Genomic DNA, 19,198 nt, shown 5'->3' on the forward strand with positions numbered 1-19,198 from the left:
TCCTATTAGCTTAAATGTCTCCTGTAGTAAATAAGTTGTAGTAATATTATAAAAATAAATGTAAAATATTAACAAACTTCTTTTGTGTCTGTTGAGTATAGTATTTTGTACTGCCTTGTTCTCTGTGTGTGCTGTTCCAGGTCCCACCGTCCCCTCAGACTGGTCAGGCGCACCTGCCATTAATTCATATATCAGTCCAAATGGCTTAAAAACAAGGGCAACAGCAAGCAGATGGGGCCAGTGATCCAAACGGCGAATCAGAGTTGTGTTGTGCTGTACTGTTCCTTTAGTGTTTATCTGCTTAATTCATGGTTTTTGTGTTAATGATAATATTAGTTATAGTTATTTTTGCTTTTTATTTGAAGAAAGCTGATTTCTGTTGGAGCGTTGAGTTTTTCATTTGTAAGTAAAACAGTTATACTATTAATAAATATTTTGTTTGTACATAGAATTCTGTCTTTCTTCTATCTTGGGTTTATTCAATTGTTGCTCCTCTCACCCCTGGATTTGTACATCTGAGGTCTTAACAGTGTCTGTGCTTGTGTCTTGCTCAAGATTGTGACTGCAGTTTCAGGTTGTTATTCACCGATGAGTTTTAATTTCCCTGATGATGGAGTACAGATGATCCAAATAATAATTTGAGGCTTCGTGGCAGTAAACACCCAGTTCTTTACTTTGAAAATGAGCAGTGGCTGCATGGGCACTTCAAAATCAACCTCTCAACAGTCCTCGGCACTGCCTTCACAGAACCATAAAACTGACTTCCTGAGTGTGCACAGCCACAATTTACCACAACAACATGAGAAAACTGTGTTAGAAAAGACGTTGGCAGAGGAAATGAAACTTGTTTTAGAGCCACATGCTGCGTTTAATAGGATGACATTATGTCATGATTGGTTGTTTTGATCACTAGGAGTGCTGATGATTTTGAAACCCTGCTGCTTTTTTGCGAGTGACTCATTGGTATAAATTACAATTGGAACAACTATACATAACAAAAGGGAAATAGTGAAATGTGCTACTACAATATATGAGATAGACACACAAGGCACTCATGACCAAAAATAAAAAGCAGTTTAATGTGGTAAAGAGAGAATCACTGAATACAATTAAGCCTAAAATGCAAACTTATACATGTTGTGCAGCTACACTTGGAACTGAAGCTCAATTTATACAAAAATCTGGAAAGAAAAACAAGAATGGCAATAGTTGAGCAATAATGGAGGGAGGAATCATGTGATGACTGATGGGCCACTTCGACCTGTCCTGTGATGGAGCTGGGAAATCTTGAGAGCAATGGTTGCCAGGGGTGCCAGCATCACCTGTCCCAAACAAGCATGATACGGTTGGAGACTCAAGCACTTGGCTGCCATACACCAATGATGCATCTCCTCATAAATACTTTTTCTAAGCAGACATGTTCTGTTTAGTACTATGGTAACTTAGAGATATTTAATGTCTAAATGTTCCAATCAGGATTTTTTTTCTTGAATATCTATGGTTGATGGTTGAATTGGGCCTTATATTTGAGGTTATGCCTGTCCTGTTCTTCTCAACCACAAAGCACTGTCAACACTTCATATAGTGCAAAACATGTTTTATGCAAATCAAAAGACTTTGTTTTTCATTATTGTGGATTCAGATATGTGTCAGCTATTTTGACCAAATTAGACCAGAGATTATCTAACAGAGTTAGATATTTTACCTGTGTGTCTTCAAAGACTTGCTCCTTCTCATAGCTGTCTATGTAGATTCGAACTGTTGCCCCATCACTACCTGTCCCACTGAGTCTGTAGATGATTCGAGAACCATCAGAGAACATTATCCGCAGACCCTGCAGTGAAAAGAGCCCAGTACAGACTATGTGAAGCTTTGAGGATCTGCAGGCACAGCTGAGTGGTTCCAACACTGAGTGAATCCAAATACCTAGTAACTACTGGATACATGCACATAAAAACCTTACAGGAATAGAGCTCAGTGTGTGCCATGTACCTGGTTCCTGGTGATGGTGCTGTCTACTGGGTCTGTGTACTCAAAGTTGTCTGCCTTTTCCACTTGGTAGATTTTGTCTTCCACAGCAAATCTCTGCTTCACGAAGGACTTGTCAGCTATCATAATCTCCAAATCCTCCATCATCTCACAGGCTGCATCTATGTCTACATTTTCATAGTCATATCTGGGCAAAGAACAACAACTATTAATCACAGAATAAGTGTTTATTATTGTTTGTTTGTAAAGTAAATTTTACTAAATCGTTTTGCATAAAGCAGCCACAATACCCACCAGATGTAAATCCTTTTGCCAACGTAGTGTTTTTATAATATTTGTTACTACTGTAAGTGAGCAGAACAAATCTTTATAACATGACAGGGTTGTCAGTTATTATTTTCTTATTTAATACAATGGACAGATACTACCAGCCTCAAGCTGATAATATCTCTGGTTACAGTAGATACTGATGTCAACATAGGCAGATTAAGAATTTGCACTGGATAATAGTTATCAGAGTCTCAGACCATTCTGATCATTATTGTACATTTTCATTTATTGGACAGTGCAAGACCTGAAACAATATGTAATGGCACATAAGTTCCACTAGATGTCAGTGATGTTCTGTATGTATTTTTTTAATGTCTGTGTCATCCACTCACCTATATCCGTGCCATCTGTACCAGCTAAACAATGGACACTACTTATACATAGAAATAATTCTTCCACTATCTTTTACTTGCTCTTTTTTAACTTTTTCTGTTTTTGGTTCATCTGATGATGATGATAATGATGATGACGATAATGGAGTACAACTCTGTCAAACAAATCTCACCTTGTGAAGTAGTTTCTTCCATATTTTAGCCAATGGTCCTTAAGAATGTCCTCCACACTCTGCCCTCTAGTGGCCAGGATAGACAGCCATACCAGCACGGCCCAAAGTCCATCCTTCTCACGAATATGGTCTCCACCTGAAAGAGGATATATAATTAAGTTTCCCATGCACAGAAAAAAACAAATTAAAACATGAGTCTTATTCCCCCCTCACTATTTCAATTGAGAATGAACATCTTTAGATCTAATAACTTGCTGAAGAGGTACAGTACCTGTACCAAAGCTTTCCTCTCCACACAAAGACAGTCTGCCTGCATCCATTAGGTTCCCAAAGAACTTCCACCCAGTGGGAGTTTCATATAACTCTATTTTTGTTGCCTTGGCTACTCTGCAGGATATAAAATGAATGTTGAGTATTCTAAGAAAGCACAGTGAACCTTAGAAACAACAGAAGTGAAACCCTGAAATAACATAACATGATTCTTGTCATTATCAATGTGTTCTTTTGTATGTTTAAATCTTATTGAAAGATCTATTTACACCAAAAGAACTGTAAGTTTGACATGGCTTCCTTGTAAAATCACTGGCTCATTGGTTTTGGCAGTGATGTGAAAACCAGGCTGTGTTTTTTTACCTGTCTAAGGCTGCGCTTGTAGGCATGCTGCGGGCGAAGCCTCTCACCCCTGTATGCTGGAAGTACGGGATGCAGAAGATGTTGTCAGCGATCACAGCCACAGAGTCAGGTGGGGTGACGAAGAAGCCGTGCTTACCAAGGATCATGTTACGGTCCTACAAGACAGACAGACAGACAGACAGACAGACAGACAGACAGACAGACAGACAGACAGAGATTAGAATTCAAGGCCTTCTGTTCAGCCCCAGGATCCTTCTGGATGAGAATGTGAAAGATCCTTTATGTCCAGTTAGAAATGTATTTGATTTAATTTTACAAAAACTGAAGAAAGAGACAAATAGTGCACTCACCCCATCACCATCAAATGCTGCACCAAAATCATATTGTCCGTCTCTCATGCTGTCAACCAGATCTGCAGCGTAAGTGAGGTTAGGATCTGGGTGTTGACCTCCGAAGTCCTCCAATGGGACACAGTTGATGGCAGAATTGGCAGGGCAGCCGAGCTCCTCACAGAGTATTCTCCTCACATATGGTCCTACCACTGGGGGAGCAGACAGAGGTCACATAGAGTAATGAGAGAAGACTGGTTTAAAGACAATGATGAACTGCTGAAGTCAAATATGGTGTTATACAAAGTAGCATGATTGGCTTTTTAAACATTAAAAAAAAGGCCAGCTGGTGTTACTCTGTTTAAAGCAACAGTGGTTAATACATTTATTTGCTTTCTTGCCAAGAGTTAGATGAGAATATTGATTCCACTCTGATATCTGTACAGTAAAGATGAAACTTCCCAAAATGTCAAACTATTCTTCAAACTAGTGTTCCAGTCTATCTCAAATGTTATCAAACCTGAATAATGTAGCTTGTTTTGAGAGTGATTGAACTGGAGAGAAAGGTAAAGGTCACAGTGATAGGGGTAGATAGTATCTTGTCAAATAAATACCATTTCAATAACAACGCTCGTCATCACTTCCTGTTACACGGATTATATTGTGTTGTTGCGTTTAGAGTGGGTGTAAGGAGTGGTGTGGGGGGTGTGGTGACTGTTTAACCATTAGCTTCAGTGTTTGCAGACTCTCTAAACAGCTTGAGCAACCTAACCATTATGAAATGTTCTGCAGTCAACAGTTCCTACCACATGCCACCGCTCCAATGTTATAATGATGCTAAGAACAACCGTTATGTATATAAGGGTTTGGATTTGGATAGCATCATGATTGATCAATGGACCAACAACACATTATGCATGATGGATGTTTTGGTAACTGAGAGGCCAAACTGATTCTTGTGTACTGACTTCTGGCTTGACCTGTCTGTCACATTTGACCTCATGTAAACATTTGAAGAACATAAGCATCACAAACATTTTCTAGAGAACCTAAAAAACAGGTCATACTGAGTCTGAATCTGAATGCACTGCCTTTTTTAGTCAATGAGAGGTACACAGTAAGGACACATCTCAGCACTTAACTCTAACTCTAAAATCTTTTGAGGAAAAATGTGCATGCTTCAACAGGATCATCTTTCTGTCATTTGTTTTCAGACTAACAGAGAATATATTGATGATATCACGTGCTTTTGGTAAATGTTCTCTCACCTCCATGCATTGCATCTAGTCTTATCTTGATGTGGTTTTCACCAGATAGAAGCTCCTTGAGAGCAGCAAAGTCAAAGATGTTCCTCAACAAGTTAGCGTAGGATTCCACAGAGTCCACAATTTCCACTGGACATCACCACAGATGAGAAACAAAACTGTATTTTTAATCTATACATTTACATGCCATCATGAATATGATCACTGAAGAATGACAAAAATGAAGTAAGTCAGATATTACATTGTTTTTTTAATATATAAATGTAGCAAAATAACATAATTTTTTTTACTGCTTTAGCATCCATATATCCATCCTTTTCTCTCATTGTCTCTATCTTCTCTTAATTTGAAGTGATGGGTGACAGACTGACGCTGCACTTCACCTGTGAAGGGTTTGAACTTGTTCTCCAGATCAAACATCTGTTTGCCCAGGGTTGTCAGATCCACTTTCAGCCCAGGGCAGATGGCAAACTCCTCAATGGTCCTGCTGATCTGAAAGATCTTGTTTGTGACAGCCTCCTTGGCTGGGCCTGGATACAGTAGGAAATCTCTGATATTACATTTGAATGTAGTGATGTACAATAGAACCACAGCTATGCGCATTCAGTATACTAGTGACGATGTTCAGGGTTTTTTGGTATATTTATTGGTAAAACCATGCAGATCTTTTTTTTTTTTCATGTCTAGACAAGCCCCAAGCTGCATCTCAGTACTCTGTCTGTATCTGAATGAGGGCTTGTTCAACCTTGTTAAATGTCCATCTCACTCCTCTCGTAACACTATTTTTCACTTGGCCGATGCCCCTGCATGCTTCCTAATCTCCAGTTACCATACCTCCATTTGCAGTATTGAACTTAATGCCAAAGTCTCCATCTGGTCCACCGGGGTTGTGGCTGGCAGTGAGGATGATGCCACCGATGGCTTTGTATTTCCTGATCACGCAGGAGATGGCTGGTGTGGACATTATCCCATGGTGTCCAATGATCAGACGACCCACCTGAGGAAATGTCACACAGGTGTGTGTGTGAGTTGGCTGGCATGAGTGTGTATCTTAATTTATCTGAGTGGGGGAGGGGAGGAAATGCCACTGAATATCAGGTTTGGTGTGTCATGCTTCTTCCTAAAAGTGACTAGGAATAGAATTTCATTAAATGAACAACAGTTACGGCACATCAGCAACAGGTTTTATTATGTGTAAGTGTATTTTAGATCCCTCTAAGTATACCCTCCGACCAAGAAAGGATCAGAAGCTCAACGTTCTGTAATTTAAGCCCAACAACCACAGAGAGCTCATTACTGGTGCTGGCAAGAGGGTAGAAAACAAAACAGGTTATAACTTGAAAACAGAAGAGTGGCCAGAAGCTGCAGTTACTGCAGTGGTGAGCTGGTTTTATGGCTGAAAGGCAGAATCTATCCTTTCATTTCTCAGTGTTACATTGCTTTGGTGTTGAATGGCATTATAGTATTAGTGTAGTATTGTCATTGTATATTGTTTTGTGTAATGCATTATACTGTCTTCTCTCACTGTCTTGCATTGCTTATGACTTTAATGGTTAATTACAACTATTTATACTTGGCCATATATTTAAAGTTGATAAAAGCATCGGCAAAACTACTGCCAATTGCTAATTGCAACTGTAATTGAATGCTATAATAATAATAATAATAATAATAATAATAATAATAACCAATAACCAATAACCAATAACCAGTTCCAATGCAGTTCCATCTGAATATTCAATTCAAAAAGGCAACACGTGTTAAATACTTATTATTTAATTAAAAAAGCTTTTCTAACATTAAAAGTGGTGTAAACTGTGTAGTTTATTTTGTACTGTATACTTTTGTCTGAAGGATAATAAAAATATCAACCACACCAACCAAATGTTACCTTCTAAGGAGAAAGTTAATTCTTGATCGTAGAAATACATAAGCAGTGTTTTGACAAAACAATCCAGCTCAAGACATTTAAATTGTTTCATTTTAATAATAATAATCAAAATCATAATAATCATAATCATAACCATACTAATCACAATAATAATAATAATGATAATAACCATAACTTTATTTATATAGAAACAATGTTTACAAAGTGCTTTACATGCACACAAAAACACCACCAATAAATAATAAGATTAAAAGCAATGATTGTACCTTTAACTTATCTGATCTATAATACATTATATATTATCATATTTAATGATCTAGTTATTCCCCCCCTTTAATTAAAACCATTTGTCAAACGCTGCAGTTGAGCTGGTACAACCCATGACAACAAAGAGGTAATAACAGGTCATGGGGGCAGGTGACACTGATATATGTGCTCAAACACAAACACACACTTACTAGCATCCACACACAAACAAACACCCTCACACGGTGACACTGACCCCGTTGGCAGCTGCCATCTGCACAATGACCTCAATAGCTGTTCGGTTGAAGAAGCGACCGTCTCCCCCCACCACCACTGTTGATCCCTGGCGGTCACGTAGGTCAATGGAGGAGAAGATACTCTGGATGAAGTTGTGTAGGTAGTTCCTCCTGGACTGAAACACACGGACCTTTTTCCTCAGGCCGTTGGTGCCGGGTCTCTGGTCAGGGTAGGGGGCAGTAGGAACAGTCAACACCTGCAGGGGACTGTTGTCCATTGTTTCAAAGTGAGAATCCAACCTACTGCAACAGCGTAGAGAACTGGGGAACCTGCTGTTTAGAAGGAAATCCCCAGTCAGTTGACATGGGGAATGGTACACGGGGGCAGAATGGGAGGGTAAAATCTTGACTCCTCCTATTATTTCACTGGAAGCACAGGGTTACAGTGGTACTTTTGAAGCTCAAAATAACCTTTCAAACCAATGTGTGTGCAGAGGCAGGGGGAGTAACTGAAGACGCTCCTTCACACATGTGCAGGGAGATCACTGTCAAGGCTGCAGGCCCAGTCACAAAGAAGTGTGTGTGTTTGGGTGTGTCTATGTGGAAGTACTGAGGTGTTATGGGAGCAATTTGTCCATCTGTGAAAGGCTGCAGCTGTGCTCAGAGTAATGGTATGCAAAAAGAAGGAGGACCTCTCTCATCAAAGATGCACTTAGCGCTATTTTAGGAAGGGGATATTTACCCGTTCTTAGAGCTGAGTGTGTGAACAGAGAGTGAAAGGAGCAATTTGCGAGTCATTAGAAGCACATGCTGAATGTAGATGTGGTTTTAAGAAAGTATCTGTTTACCAAACAAACAATTTGTCAAATCTAATTATACATGCAGTACAATCAAATCAGAGTGGAATGTATCTACATGAGACGGAACAACACTGCCCTCTAGAGTTTATAAAGGGCTTCTAAAAACACAGTACAAAATAGTTTGGCATCACAACCTGCAACATTTTGAAAATTTCAGTATGTAGTAATATCGTGAACATGTGTAAGTCATTAATTTACTAGACTATGACATCAAAACAAAGTTAGTGTTTTTAGTTCAAGGATGATATTACTCTGGGCCAAATCTCTGTTGACATAAAGGTTCATTCTGTGCCTGACCAATGTCAGGACCTGGGTAACTACAGCCCATAATAACAAAGAGGACATTATATGAGTTAGTCTTGGTCGGTTAGGGTTTAATCAGGAAAAAAACAGGGTGTTGATATTTTCAGTTACAGATATCCACACCTTAATGAACACTAGCATTATATAAAGTCACCATCAAACTTTCATTTATTTAATTTGATAAAACACAGCAAATGTATCAAAAATAAAGTATAAAGTAAAGATGAGTGTTATCTGCAGCAGTGGTTCCCAACTTTTATTGCCTTTTGAACCCTCAAAATCAAGCAATGTCTACTCAGGTAGCCCTTAGATATCTGTGGTGATCTGCTGTTTACTGAGAGTCAATGTGACCCAACATAAAAACTGCTCATATATGGCTGTATGTTTTAATTTTTTCTCCATAACCTCTGACCTCTGAGACACAGTGAACGTACATAGAGTTTATACTTACTTCTAACTGCATTTAAAAGTGTTCTATTACATTAGAGAGTATACTGGCACAGACAGTAATACATTCTTTTGGCTTTCTTTGTTTAGGACACAACAGCATTTGACACTTGGAAGAAACATCTTCTTCTCTGCCCAAGCCTTCTTAAACCATGCCTGCCCACATGAAGCATTGCCAAGGCTCTCCTGAATAGGCTACTGTTTAATGCAGTATTTTTCCTCAAGAATGTTGGTACTGGATCACTGTAAGACACCTGTCTCAGAGGAAGCTGAAGAGGTGGAGGAGGTGGTGCTGGGGGAAGCCACAGGCTGGACAGAGATCTGGGTGAGTTTAAGGGAGTACGAAGCCTTATGGCCTGGCCTCCATTGAATCCCTCTTCTACGCTCTGAACGCCCCTTAGGTCTCATGTGGAAATATCTCCCATTCAGGTTGGCATCTCCGCAGGCGTTGAACCACCATCCACCTGTAGGAAGACAGAAATTACATGTTGTGCAGCTGATATTGTATGACAAGTATTCATTAATCCCTGTCCCAGCTTTGCATTACAAGAGGATAAACATGCACCTGTGTAGTTGTGGGCACAGTTGGAGTCTGGGTGGTTGTCATTATCCCTGTCCTTAGTGGAGAACATCATGCCTGTGTGGTTGATCATGGGGTCCGGCAAATCTCCAGACAGATGTGTGAGGTGAATGGTGTAATTGCTGTCTGGACCATTAAGGTAAAATCTGTATTTGATGAAGTGTCTGACCTGTCTCCAGTCTTCCAGCTGTATGTGAAGGACAGAGTTGCCCTGAGCGGCTAGAGAGTGGATTTTTCTGAGACCCAGCCAAAACTCCCCTGTGAGAGAGACATCATTCAGAGGTCAGAGCTGACATGATTTGACAAGCACCTTTGAGATGTGATGCACACAAACTTACAAGCAGATGCGCATGCTTTTACATAGAAGTTATACAATTACAAATGTTATGATCCTGATACATGCCAAGTCATTTCGAATCTGGTAGTTGAGAGTGGACAATAGATAATGGTAATGGCGCTTAGAGACTTGAAAAGAGAATAGTGTCTCACCTTGAAAATCTCCAAACCCATTTTCATACTTCTCCCAGATTTGATCAAAATTCACTGAACCATCCCTCCTTCGCTGGATGACTGTTGCTCCATGGTCTAAGTGGAAAAGAAAAAAGAAATTCAATGACTTCATTTGAAGTTACAATCCATAAGATTTTATAGTCATAGTTTATTTATTTCAAAAGTAGCTATTTAATGTATTTACAATTTATCTATCTATATATTAGTTTTCATTGTTAGTGGCGGAGTCTGCCAGTGCCACGCTAGATTCAAATTTCTTTCATATATATATAAAGCATTCACAGGAAACGATTCATGCATGTAATCCAACGCTATTGTTTGTAATTTTATCTCATTGATGTCAGCCTCACTGTTTACCGTTCACTCTCCCACAGCTGTATTAAGTTTATACTAATGCAAATCTAAAATTGCTACTGCTGCTGCTGCTTTACATTAAGGATTACAATGTTATGTATGATAGACAGTTGGACTTGAACAAAGACTAAACAACGATTAAAATGTCATCCTCAATTAAAAAATAAAACTGTAAAAATAAACTGTAGTCCTGTGCTGTGGTAAAGTGAAACAGTTCAGTACCTTTTCTCATGTCACAAAAGGCCATGAAGGGCTCCGTTCCGTTGGGTCTGATGGCATAGACACCGCTGACTTGTTCCCCTCTGTTGAATAGCTCACTACAGTCTGATGGCAGATCTATTTAAAAATGACCACATACCTAATGTCAAACTTGAAACCACCCTCAATAAAGAATAGCTGCAAAGTGGCAATCTGAAACAGAGCAGTACACTTGTGACCAGAAGGTCAACAGTTCATATCGGCAGCATTAGCAGGAAAAATGTGTAAAGGACCATTGATTGTTCACTAAGTGCTGAAACTGTGAATGTAAGAGGCAGCTCCTTGCAGTAACTGTGTGAAACTGCATGAATGTGAAGCAGAAAATTGCTGGAAATTGTCTGGACACATTCTGAAATCAAAAGCATTGACACAGTAGGATTGAATATATAACCTCTGAACTTACTGATATACTGCATGACAAAAGTTTCTCTTTCATTCTCAACATTTCCTAATTTTTCAGTATCTATCTTACTCATTTTTTCGGTGGTGCTGATGGAGCTTGAGGTTAGATAAGGTGTGAGTGTTGGTGCTTCACTGTTGAAGATTTCAGGCATCCTTTCAATGGTCTCTTGGGTCAATGTGTTGGCTGTGAGCTGGGGAAAATAGTTAGGCAAACACTTTAGCTTGCAGACACAATCCTCAGACTGACTCTGGAGAAGTACTGTGGATTAAATAGTAATTCCACACATAATAAACTTTGGTTTGGTATTCTGCAAAAGTAGAAGATTTCCAACATTTTTTACAGTAATAATATAAATTTTGGGCCTCTCAAGACCAAGGAAAATGCAAATATATGAGGCACTGCAGGAGGTTATTAAAAATTTGGATAGGATTTTGACATATGGAGAATATTGTCAGTCTACACCCTCCAAAGATTTAAAGTCTAAATTATATAGGACAGCACCAAAAATTCATTAAAGTTTCTTTCTACCAGCACATTCAGTGCAATGCCATGATGATGACAGTTCAAAACTCAAAAAGTAGGCAAAAATAATATTCAGAAATACACATTTCTGCGTTTTAGTGGAACCCATCCACTCTGACTGAATAGGAGACTGTGTGAAAAGGACTGTAGCAGGGAAGAGGGCTGGAACTTTAATGTAATTTTGTAAATATAATATTCTCCTGAGAATTATTAATATTTGTTTTTAGAAAAAAAGAAACATTTTTGCCCACAAAATCTCAAAATAATATTTAAAAAATTATGAATATTCCACCCACTCGCTCTCTCTTTTTAAATAAAGTGCTACAGTAAAGTCATATTTTCACCCAACCCCAAATTCCACTTATTAAAAATATATATGATTTAGATTAGATGATGCTATAGCCTAATATGTATGAGATCAGATGTCTCTCAGTCAGTCTAATTATTTTCCTTCAGTCCCTAACGTTTACCTTTTCCTCCAGAATCTTGATCTTAACCCTCTGGTGGTTGAGCTGGTCACTCTGCTCCCTCACAGCCTTCAGGAGCTCTGTGATGCTCTGCTCCTGGGTGTTGATCACCTCCTAATCAGGGAAGAAAGTTGGAATTGTGGGAATACATAATTATAGTAGTTAAGGATAAAGATATATGCTACCTTTTACTAAATAGTGTCTTTAAGTATTTATGTATTCAAAAAGCATATCCTGGTATCTAAGTATAAAATGAGAAATGGAGATTTGTGTTGGCTTTTTTTTTATTTCTTCCAGTGCAGAAAAGAGTTGCCATTCCACCCAGAAGGAGCTCATGTGTCAAGGTTTTAATAACAAGAAAACAATCTAAGTGCTGGTCTCCTTTCTAACACTCACCCTAAGGCCATTGACCTCTGCCACCTGTTCGCTTATCACCAGGCCGTGTGACAGACTGCTCAGCTTCTCCTCCAGGCCTTCCACCTTGTTCTGCAGGCGGCCCTTCTCCTGCAGGATGCTGTCCACTTTGGAGTTGATCTCAGCAGACAGGCCCTTGATCTCTTCGTTGTTGGCCTTCAGTACCACAGTGGTCTTTTTCAGTTCCTCTTCTTCCTCTTTAATTTCACTGGCGAGCACTGACAGTTGGTAAAATGAGCGGTCAAAAATGTTGAGCTTCTGGAAGATGTCATTTATCTGTCCCTTCGTCTTCTGCACAAACTCCCGCAGACTCTGACCCAGCTGGAGGAGGCCATTGGCCAGGAGGCGCACATCATCCAGAGCAGCAAAGCGGGAACGGGTTTCAACTGGGGCCTCGGGCTGGAGGACAGGCTGCTCCTCTTTGCCACAGAGGGCAGGGACACAGGCAGCAGCCAGGAGAAACAAGAGGGGAATTAGTGTAATTCTCATGTTGTTGCCGTGCTGCTTCTCCAGCTGTGTGTCAGTGATGTAAGAGGAACAACTGGCAGCCCTCTCTCTCCGGTGTGACTGGACGAAGAGCCACTGAGTGTGGATTATGGGCTTTATACACTGTCTAGAATCAGGTCAATGATTAACCTGTTCATCTGATCAATATCTGCATGAATGATGCCGTTTCCTCCTGCTGAGTGCTGAACGCTGGTTAAATTCAACTAGATTCAAATGTCATTGGTTGGTTTTGATATTATCATCAGCTTAAATGTGTTGTCAGCATAAACATGGAAATTAAATGACTTAACAAAAGACTAACTGTTGGAATACTTATTATGCATTGTCTGTGCTTTTCTGCAATAAATATGTTTAACTCAACTTTAAGCTCCATTTAAACTGAATATGAAGTTGACTTTACTTAGAGGAGAGTCATTGAAGTTTGCATCTGATTGCCACTGGAGCAATCATAAACCACAGTTAAAAAATGACTAATGCATATTGATTTTCCCTGAATATGTCTAATGAAGTTCTGAGTCAGGACAGAGTGACATGACCTGGAGTTACCTGCTGAGGCCAGGGCTGGTCTCTGTTATTGTTGCATGGCGGGTTTATTTTTAAACAAGAAGACAAGATGACCCAGTTTACATATGGGATTGATAGAGAAATATGACTTACAATTTTTAAGGTTTTGTTTTATTTTTTATTTTTCAGTAGTGGGTACGTGTAGGTGCTATACATGAATAGATGCATGTCAAATCACTAGAAAACAAACAGCTGTTGCTAAAAATGAAATCGAGCAGCATAGATTGAGTCACTGTAAATCTAAAAAGAATATCTAAAAAATGCTACCTCAACTCAACTTAATATGTTGCCTCTTACGGATAAATACAATCATTTTACAGTGAAACATAATTCCATTCAGCATCCTGCAAGAAAGGTCTGTGTTGCAACAATACTCCTCTAACTTCTGATCTACACACACGCACAATGCAAGAAAACAAGTGGCTGAATGGTGATGCATAGCCTCTTGCAGATTAAAGTGGGAGTACTGTATGAGCTGAGAACTGCTCTGCACATAGGGTGATGACCCCTGTTTTCCTCTGTTAAATATTAACTATTCATATGAGAGCTGGGTTGCATCATGAGCCCCACAGTGTGTACACAGTACACAGTCGACAACCCTGACATCAGCGAGGGGCCCTGCTGTCTGGAAGGTAAAATGTATGGATGCAGCCGCAGTCTAGCTTCAAAGAGTGAGGGACGTACAGTCCAGGGGGAGTGCAAGGGGGTGTGTGTGTGATAAGCAAAGCATTGAACATTACACTCTATGTGTGCAAGGGCTGGAGGTGGGACACTGAGGTCATGAATACGTACTTACATCATTTATCACTGTGCTTCCTTTGATTATTGCGAATACAAACACACAGCCAAGAGCTACTGTATGAGAAACTGCTGCTACAGAACATCTACCTGGTGATCTACGGTCTCCCTATTGTTGAATAGTATAGGAACAGGCCTAGAAGCATGATTACAAGAACTGTGTTCATTTCTCTATTGCTTTCATCGCCATACAGCCTCTCCTGCTCAGGGGGAAGGTTATCCAGATCGTCAATGGGATGTTTTTTGCTTCCAATGATGTCATCATGAAGTAACAGGTGCCGCCAGAGAGCAGTGTGTCTGTCCCAACTCCATCCGAAACAACTCCTCCTACACTCTAAACATCATCAATTACATATTACTGTCATTGTTACCATGGGAGTAGTAGTGACAACACTATACTACAGTGCATTCTATAATTTATATCACTGTATCATAATACTATATTACTTGTTATTGTATTTTCATATTATATGCATGATAATAGTACTCTATCCATTTCTATTATATATATTTCACAGTATTATTATTGTATAATATTATATATATATTATATAGTATATTACATATAGTTCTCATAGCATATACTGTGTACTTCAATATTATTATGAATATTGTACTTTACCATTCATACATAGATATTTTATACAGACCATAGCTGCCAAAGTTGCCCTACTGGATTTCTTTTCCACAAATATTTGCAAATGTATATATATTTCTATATTCTAAGGTATTGTGATGTATATATTTTATATAGTTGTGTCATTTATTTTTCTTTTTTTACTTCTTATTACATTTTTGTTGCACTGTTTCTGTGCTGCTGTAACATATGAGTTTATCCGAGGCAACCAATAAAGGCTTGTCTTATCTTCTCAATATCTTATCTTCTAAAGGGTCCCCAAATTCACTTTAGAGCAATTAGAGAGTTGTCAAGTTGCCATGTGAATATCAGTACAGCATGCATATTCTTTTTTCAGGAGTATGGAAGAAGCTCTAAATGGTTTTTACTGATTTATGTTGTCCTAAAATTATACTAAATATGAATATATTAGCCTTATGCACACACTATGACCCTGTATGCCAGTAATCCCACATGAAGTCCAAAACCATGGCTGTAAAACTGGTGATCTGAAAACAGAGAATCTTCAAAGCTCTTTTAATCTCCCTCAGGGGCAAAATGAATGCATCTGAGGTGTTGTTTTCTGTCAGCAGCCATCAGACAGTACAATGATTCCTGCCTGGGCAGCTCCTGCTGGAGGGTGCTGAAGCAAGGCTTCTGCAACATCTATTCAAACTGCCCTGTATTGCTTTGTGTAAGTTTTACACGATGGATTGATCTATAAGTCATTTGCTTCTAATGTGGAAACATTTCTCTTCCCTCCTCCTTCCATTATGAGGATATAATGACAGTAATATTTAACAGATGATGATACACATGCATTTTTCTCTCTGTCTCTCTCTCTAAACATCAGACTAAATATGATTTAGTTCAGTGACATTTTCCCCTTGAGGATTTTCTCAGCCCGAATAGAGAAACACAGCAACAGGACCAGGTTTAGCTGTTACAGTAACCGTTACTGCTTTCTCTCTTTTATCTTTTGACCGCTGCTAAAAAAATAGATAACAGCTCAAATTATTTCACAATTCTATTTATCTACTATACACACAGACTGTTTACATGTTGTACAAACTGCCAAATAGATTTTTGTGCAGCTGGTATATTTGTGTTCAGTCCACGTTTACTGTAGCCTTCCTCTCTCTGCTGCAGACAGACAGGATTTCTCAACAACAGCAGTTTTCTTGGGTTGTTGTCAGTGAACTGGGATAAACCATTCTGATTAAATATGCTACTTGTGAAAATGTAAACATAAAATACCATTCATTTTTTAGTAAACCATGGATATATACATATAGAATATCAACCTTTTAAGATACACTTTAAGAGCAATGATCTACGTTTATTAATAATCTCCTCAAACTCACAAAACCTGGTACCCTCACATAGGCCAAAACCCCATTCGTGATTTAGATTTAGGTTTTCTGTCATGGAAAAAGAGGGAAGTAAGTACCAAGATGATTTTGAAAAAATGACAGGGATTTGTCAATAAACCAACCTTGACTTTTAAAACTCACATGGACACTGACTTTATTGACATATCTGACTGAGAAAATAAAATACCTTCTCTCTTCAATTTAGTTGTTTTACATACATTTTCTGCTACAGTTAGCTGAAATTTAATATATAATATATAATATAATAATATATATATAATAACCTGTATTCTAATACTGAATGACCTATAGCCTAAAACTGACACTTACAGATTCAAGTGAATTGTAGCTGCTTAAGTTAAGACTTATCTTTAATTTCAAATAACTTCATTTGTCAAGGGTCTGTGGCCTTCTGGTCAAAAGGACGGTCTTGATTCATAGGTCACTGTTACATGACTGTTTCAGTTGTCCAATGCAACTACAGCACAACCTGTAACTCCCCTGACCACAAGCCACAGTTATACAACAGACATCAAATGGGGGAAGATGTCGGCTGTGACAGACATTTAGGTGGAATGAACTACTTTAAACTTTTCCGTCTCATTTGTGTTATTTCAGTTGTCCTTTAAAAGTCCAACTCCTCACAAGAGTCAGTGAGCAACAGTGAAACACTGTATGGATAATGACTGATCAGAATTATTTGTAAGATTGGAAAAATATCAGGTTTATTTCACCGACTAAAACTTTGCACCCACCAAAAACATCACATGGTTTTTGCTAAAAAGAGGACATGTCTCTTGGCAGTATTTAACTTACCTCCAGCTATACTTTCCACAGGAGGCAGCTTCCACAAGCAATAACAGTCAAAGAGATGGAAAATTAATACCCTGCAGCCGACAAGCCTCGTGCCTAATGCATTTCACTTTGTGGGCCCAAAATGTCTATTTGTGTGAGTTAATAATTAACAACTCATATTTCAACTAATATTTTAAGTATATCACAAAGTAAATGTATACCCCACAGTTCCCTTCAAATGTGATGCAACTCTAAATCTTTCTCTGAAACTGCCTTTGAGAACATTTTTGCCTTCTTGCCAGGGTTTTCTGCAGTATGTGGTCAGTCCGTCAGCAGTCATTTGGTCCAATAAAGACTGTTTTTTTTCTCTCTCTCTCTCTCTTTCTCTCTCTCTCTCCCACTAGTCAAACCACAATCCCTCTCGGAGTCAGTTGTCTGCTTGGGTAATGGAAAAGGAGTATTTCCTGCTAATTCTTGCTAATTCCCTTTCCAGCCATCTTGGGGCACAAGGCGGTGGTTGCAGCTCTTTGTGAGGCTGCCCTGCTTCATCATGTCATACACTTCATTAACATTGCCCAGTTTATTTTGCTGGCAAATTAGGCTCAAGTAAGATGCTTTCAGTTGGAGATTGTAATCCACAGTTTTGACTGTAAGGCACATACTGTGGGGTATACATGATGGGAGGAACCTTTCTCTTGGCCTTAGACAACAAACTGAGCCAATTTCAACCCAACACAAACATGGACACAACGAAAAGACAGAGAGAGAAAAAATAGAGATGATCTGCAAACATAATGAACAAAATAAACAAAATGAGAAGGAAAGAAAAATAATTAAAGAGCAAGAGTTTTATGGACATGTGCTCTGAGTGCTTTGAATTAAATGCAAATGTTAGCATGATAACACACTCACTGTCAATGCTTACACATCAAGTTTAGCAGGTGTAATGTATTACCATATGCACAATATTTTACCATGTCAGTATGCTAACATTTGCTTATTAGGAACAAACACTTAATACAATGGAATAATCTTAGGCTGATAAAATGTCATGTTTTGTGGGTATTTGGTCCAAATCCAAATGTTGACTTTATGATGGTGCTAGATGAAAAGTCAAGGGATCACCAAAATTGTTACAATTCATGCTGTGGTGGACATGAACCAAATTTCATGGTAGTCAATTCAATAGTTGTTGAGATATTGCACATAAAAACCCCAATATGAACCTCATGGTGGTGCTAGAGGTAAACTCAGAAGATCACTGGATCAAAGAGCAACAATGGGATACATTGTCAGGGAACAATGATGTACAAAAGTTTGCGTCAAATATCTAGTAGATATTCAGTTATTTTACTGCTGAAGCAGGGGATCACCAAAGTCAGTAAGGTTCATCCTCTGGGCTCAATAAATGTGAAATAACAAATTTCCAAAAATGTCAACCTCTTGGTGGCACTAGAGGAAAAGTCGGGATATCAGATAAGTCAGTATGAATTATCCTCTGGGAACTATGAATGATTGTACAAAGTTTTGTGTCAAGGCTTTATCTTATTAACTATTAGTTGTAGAGATATTTCAGTTTGGACCAAATTGGTGGGCAGACCAACAGTCCAACAGACACTGCCATCCATAAAACCATGCCGCTAGCATGAATAAGAAAGCAACTCTTTACAACACATTTGGTGATAAAGGACAGACAATCAGACCAGACAGTTGCTACTTACTGTCCACCGCCCTTATAAAGAGAAAAAGAAAAGCTTTCCTGGCATGGCGGCAGTTCCCCAGAGGAAGATGTTGGATAGTGGTAGAAAGGGGATCCATGAAGAATGAGAGGTATGCACTGGGAGAATGAACCCCCATGGATGGCACCAAGCCCTCTGCCTTCCCCCCTGTTTACTTGATTATAGAGGACAGAGACCACATAACACTGGGTAGGGTTACACATTCTGAAAGAGGGAGGTCTATGAGGCACTGCGTGGTCAGTGATGTTATCTGAGAGGATTATG

At 38.9% G+C, this 19,198-nt stretch overlaps 2 protein-coding genes across 2 annotated transcripts; both read right to left on the reverse strand.

Moving 5' to 3' along the window:
• Positions 1 to 1,055: 1,055 nt before the first annotated feature.
• LOC127368410 (phosphoglucomutase-1-like) lies at positions 1,056 to 8,480 on the reverse strand. The gene is made up of 11 exons (XM_051409246.1): positions 7,445 to 8,480; positions 5,886 to 6,048; positions 5,435 to 5,581; positions 5,055 to 5,180; positions 3,808 to 3,998; positions 3,458 to 3,612; positions 3,096 to 3,211; positions 2,825 to 2,960; positions 1,993 to 2,176; positions 1,706 to 1,834; positions 1,056 to 1,322 (listed from the first exon to the last, which is right to left on the reverse strand). Exons 1-11 carry the CDS (start codon positions 7,700 to 7,702, stop codon positions 1,233 to 1,235), a joined length of 1,695 nt encoding a protein of 564 aa, XP_051265206.1. The 5' UTR covers positions 7,703 to 8,480; the 3' UTR covers positions 1,056 to 1,232.
• Positions 8,481 to 8,637: 157 nt separating this feature from the next.
• On the reverse strand, positions 8,638 to 13,125 carry LOC127368419 (angiopoietin-related protein 3-like). The gene is made up of 7 exons (XM_051409257.1): positions 12,525 to 13,125; positions 12,132 to 12,242; positions 11,209 to 11,329; positions 10,701 to 10,814; positions 10,104 to 10,199; positions 9,600 to 9,872; positions 8,638 to 9,498 (listed from the first exon to the last, which is right to left on the reverse strand). The coding sequence occupies exons 1-7, from the start codon at positions 13,029 to 13,031 to the stop codon at positions 9,275 to 9,277; spliced, it is 1,446 nt and encodes a 481-aa protein (XP_051265217.1). The 5' UTR covers positions 13,032 to 13,125; the 3' UTR covers positions 8,638 to 9,274.
• Positions 13,126 to 19,198: the final 6,073 nt, after the last annotated feature.

This window comes from Dicentrarchus labrax, unplaced genomic scaffold, assembly GCF_905237075.1.
Source record: "Dicentrarchus labrax unplaced genomic scaffold, dlabrax2021, whole genome shotgun sequence".
NCBI lineage: Eukaryota > Metazoa > Chordata > Actinopteri > Moronidae > Dicentrarchus > Dicentrarchus labrax.

Coding starts and splice junctions, on each gene's coding strand:
- LOC127368410 (XM_051409246.1), bottom strand. CDS start 7,702: ATGGACAACAGTCCCCTGCAGGTGTTGACTGTTCCTACTGCCCCCTAC. Junction 5,582..5,885: donor GTTCAATACTGCAAATGGAG/GTATGGTAACTG, acceptor TACTGTATCCAG/GCCCAGCCAAGGAGGCTGTC. Junction 5,181..5,434: donor CAAGTTCAAACCCTTCACAG/GTGAAGTGCAGC, acceptor GGTGATGTCCAG/TGGAAATTGTGGACTCTGTG.
- LOC127368419 (XM_051409257.1), bottom strand. CDS start 13,031: ATGAGAATTACACTAATTCCCCTCTTGTTTCTCCTGGCTGCTGCCTGT. Junction 11,330..12,131: donor TCAAGATTCTGGAGGAAAAG/GTAAACGTTAGG, acceptor TATTTTCCCCAG/CTCACAGCCAACACATTGAC. Junction 10,200..10,700: donor CTTTTGTGACATGAGAAAAG/GTACTGAACTGT, acceptor TTTTCCACTTAG/ACCATGGAGCAACAGTCATC.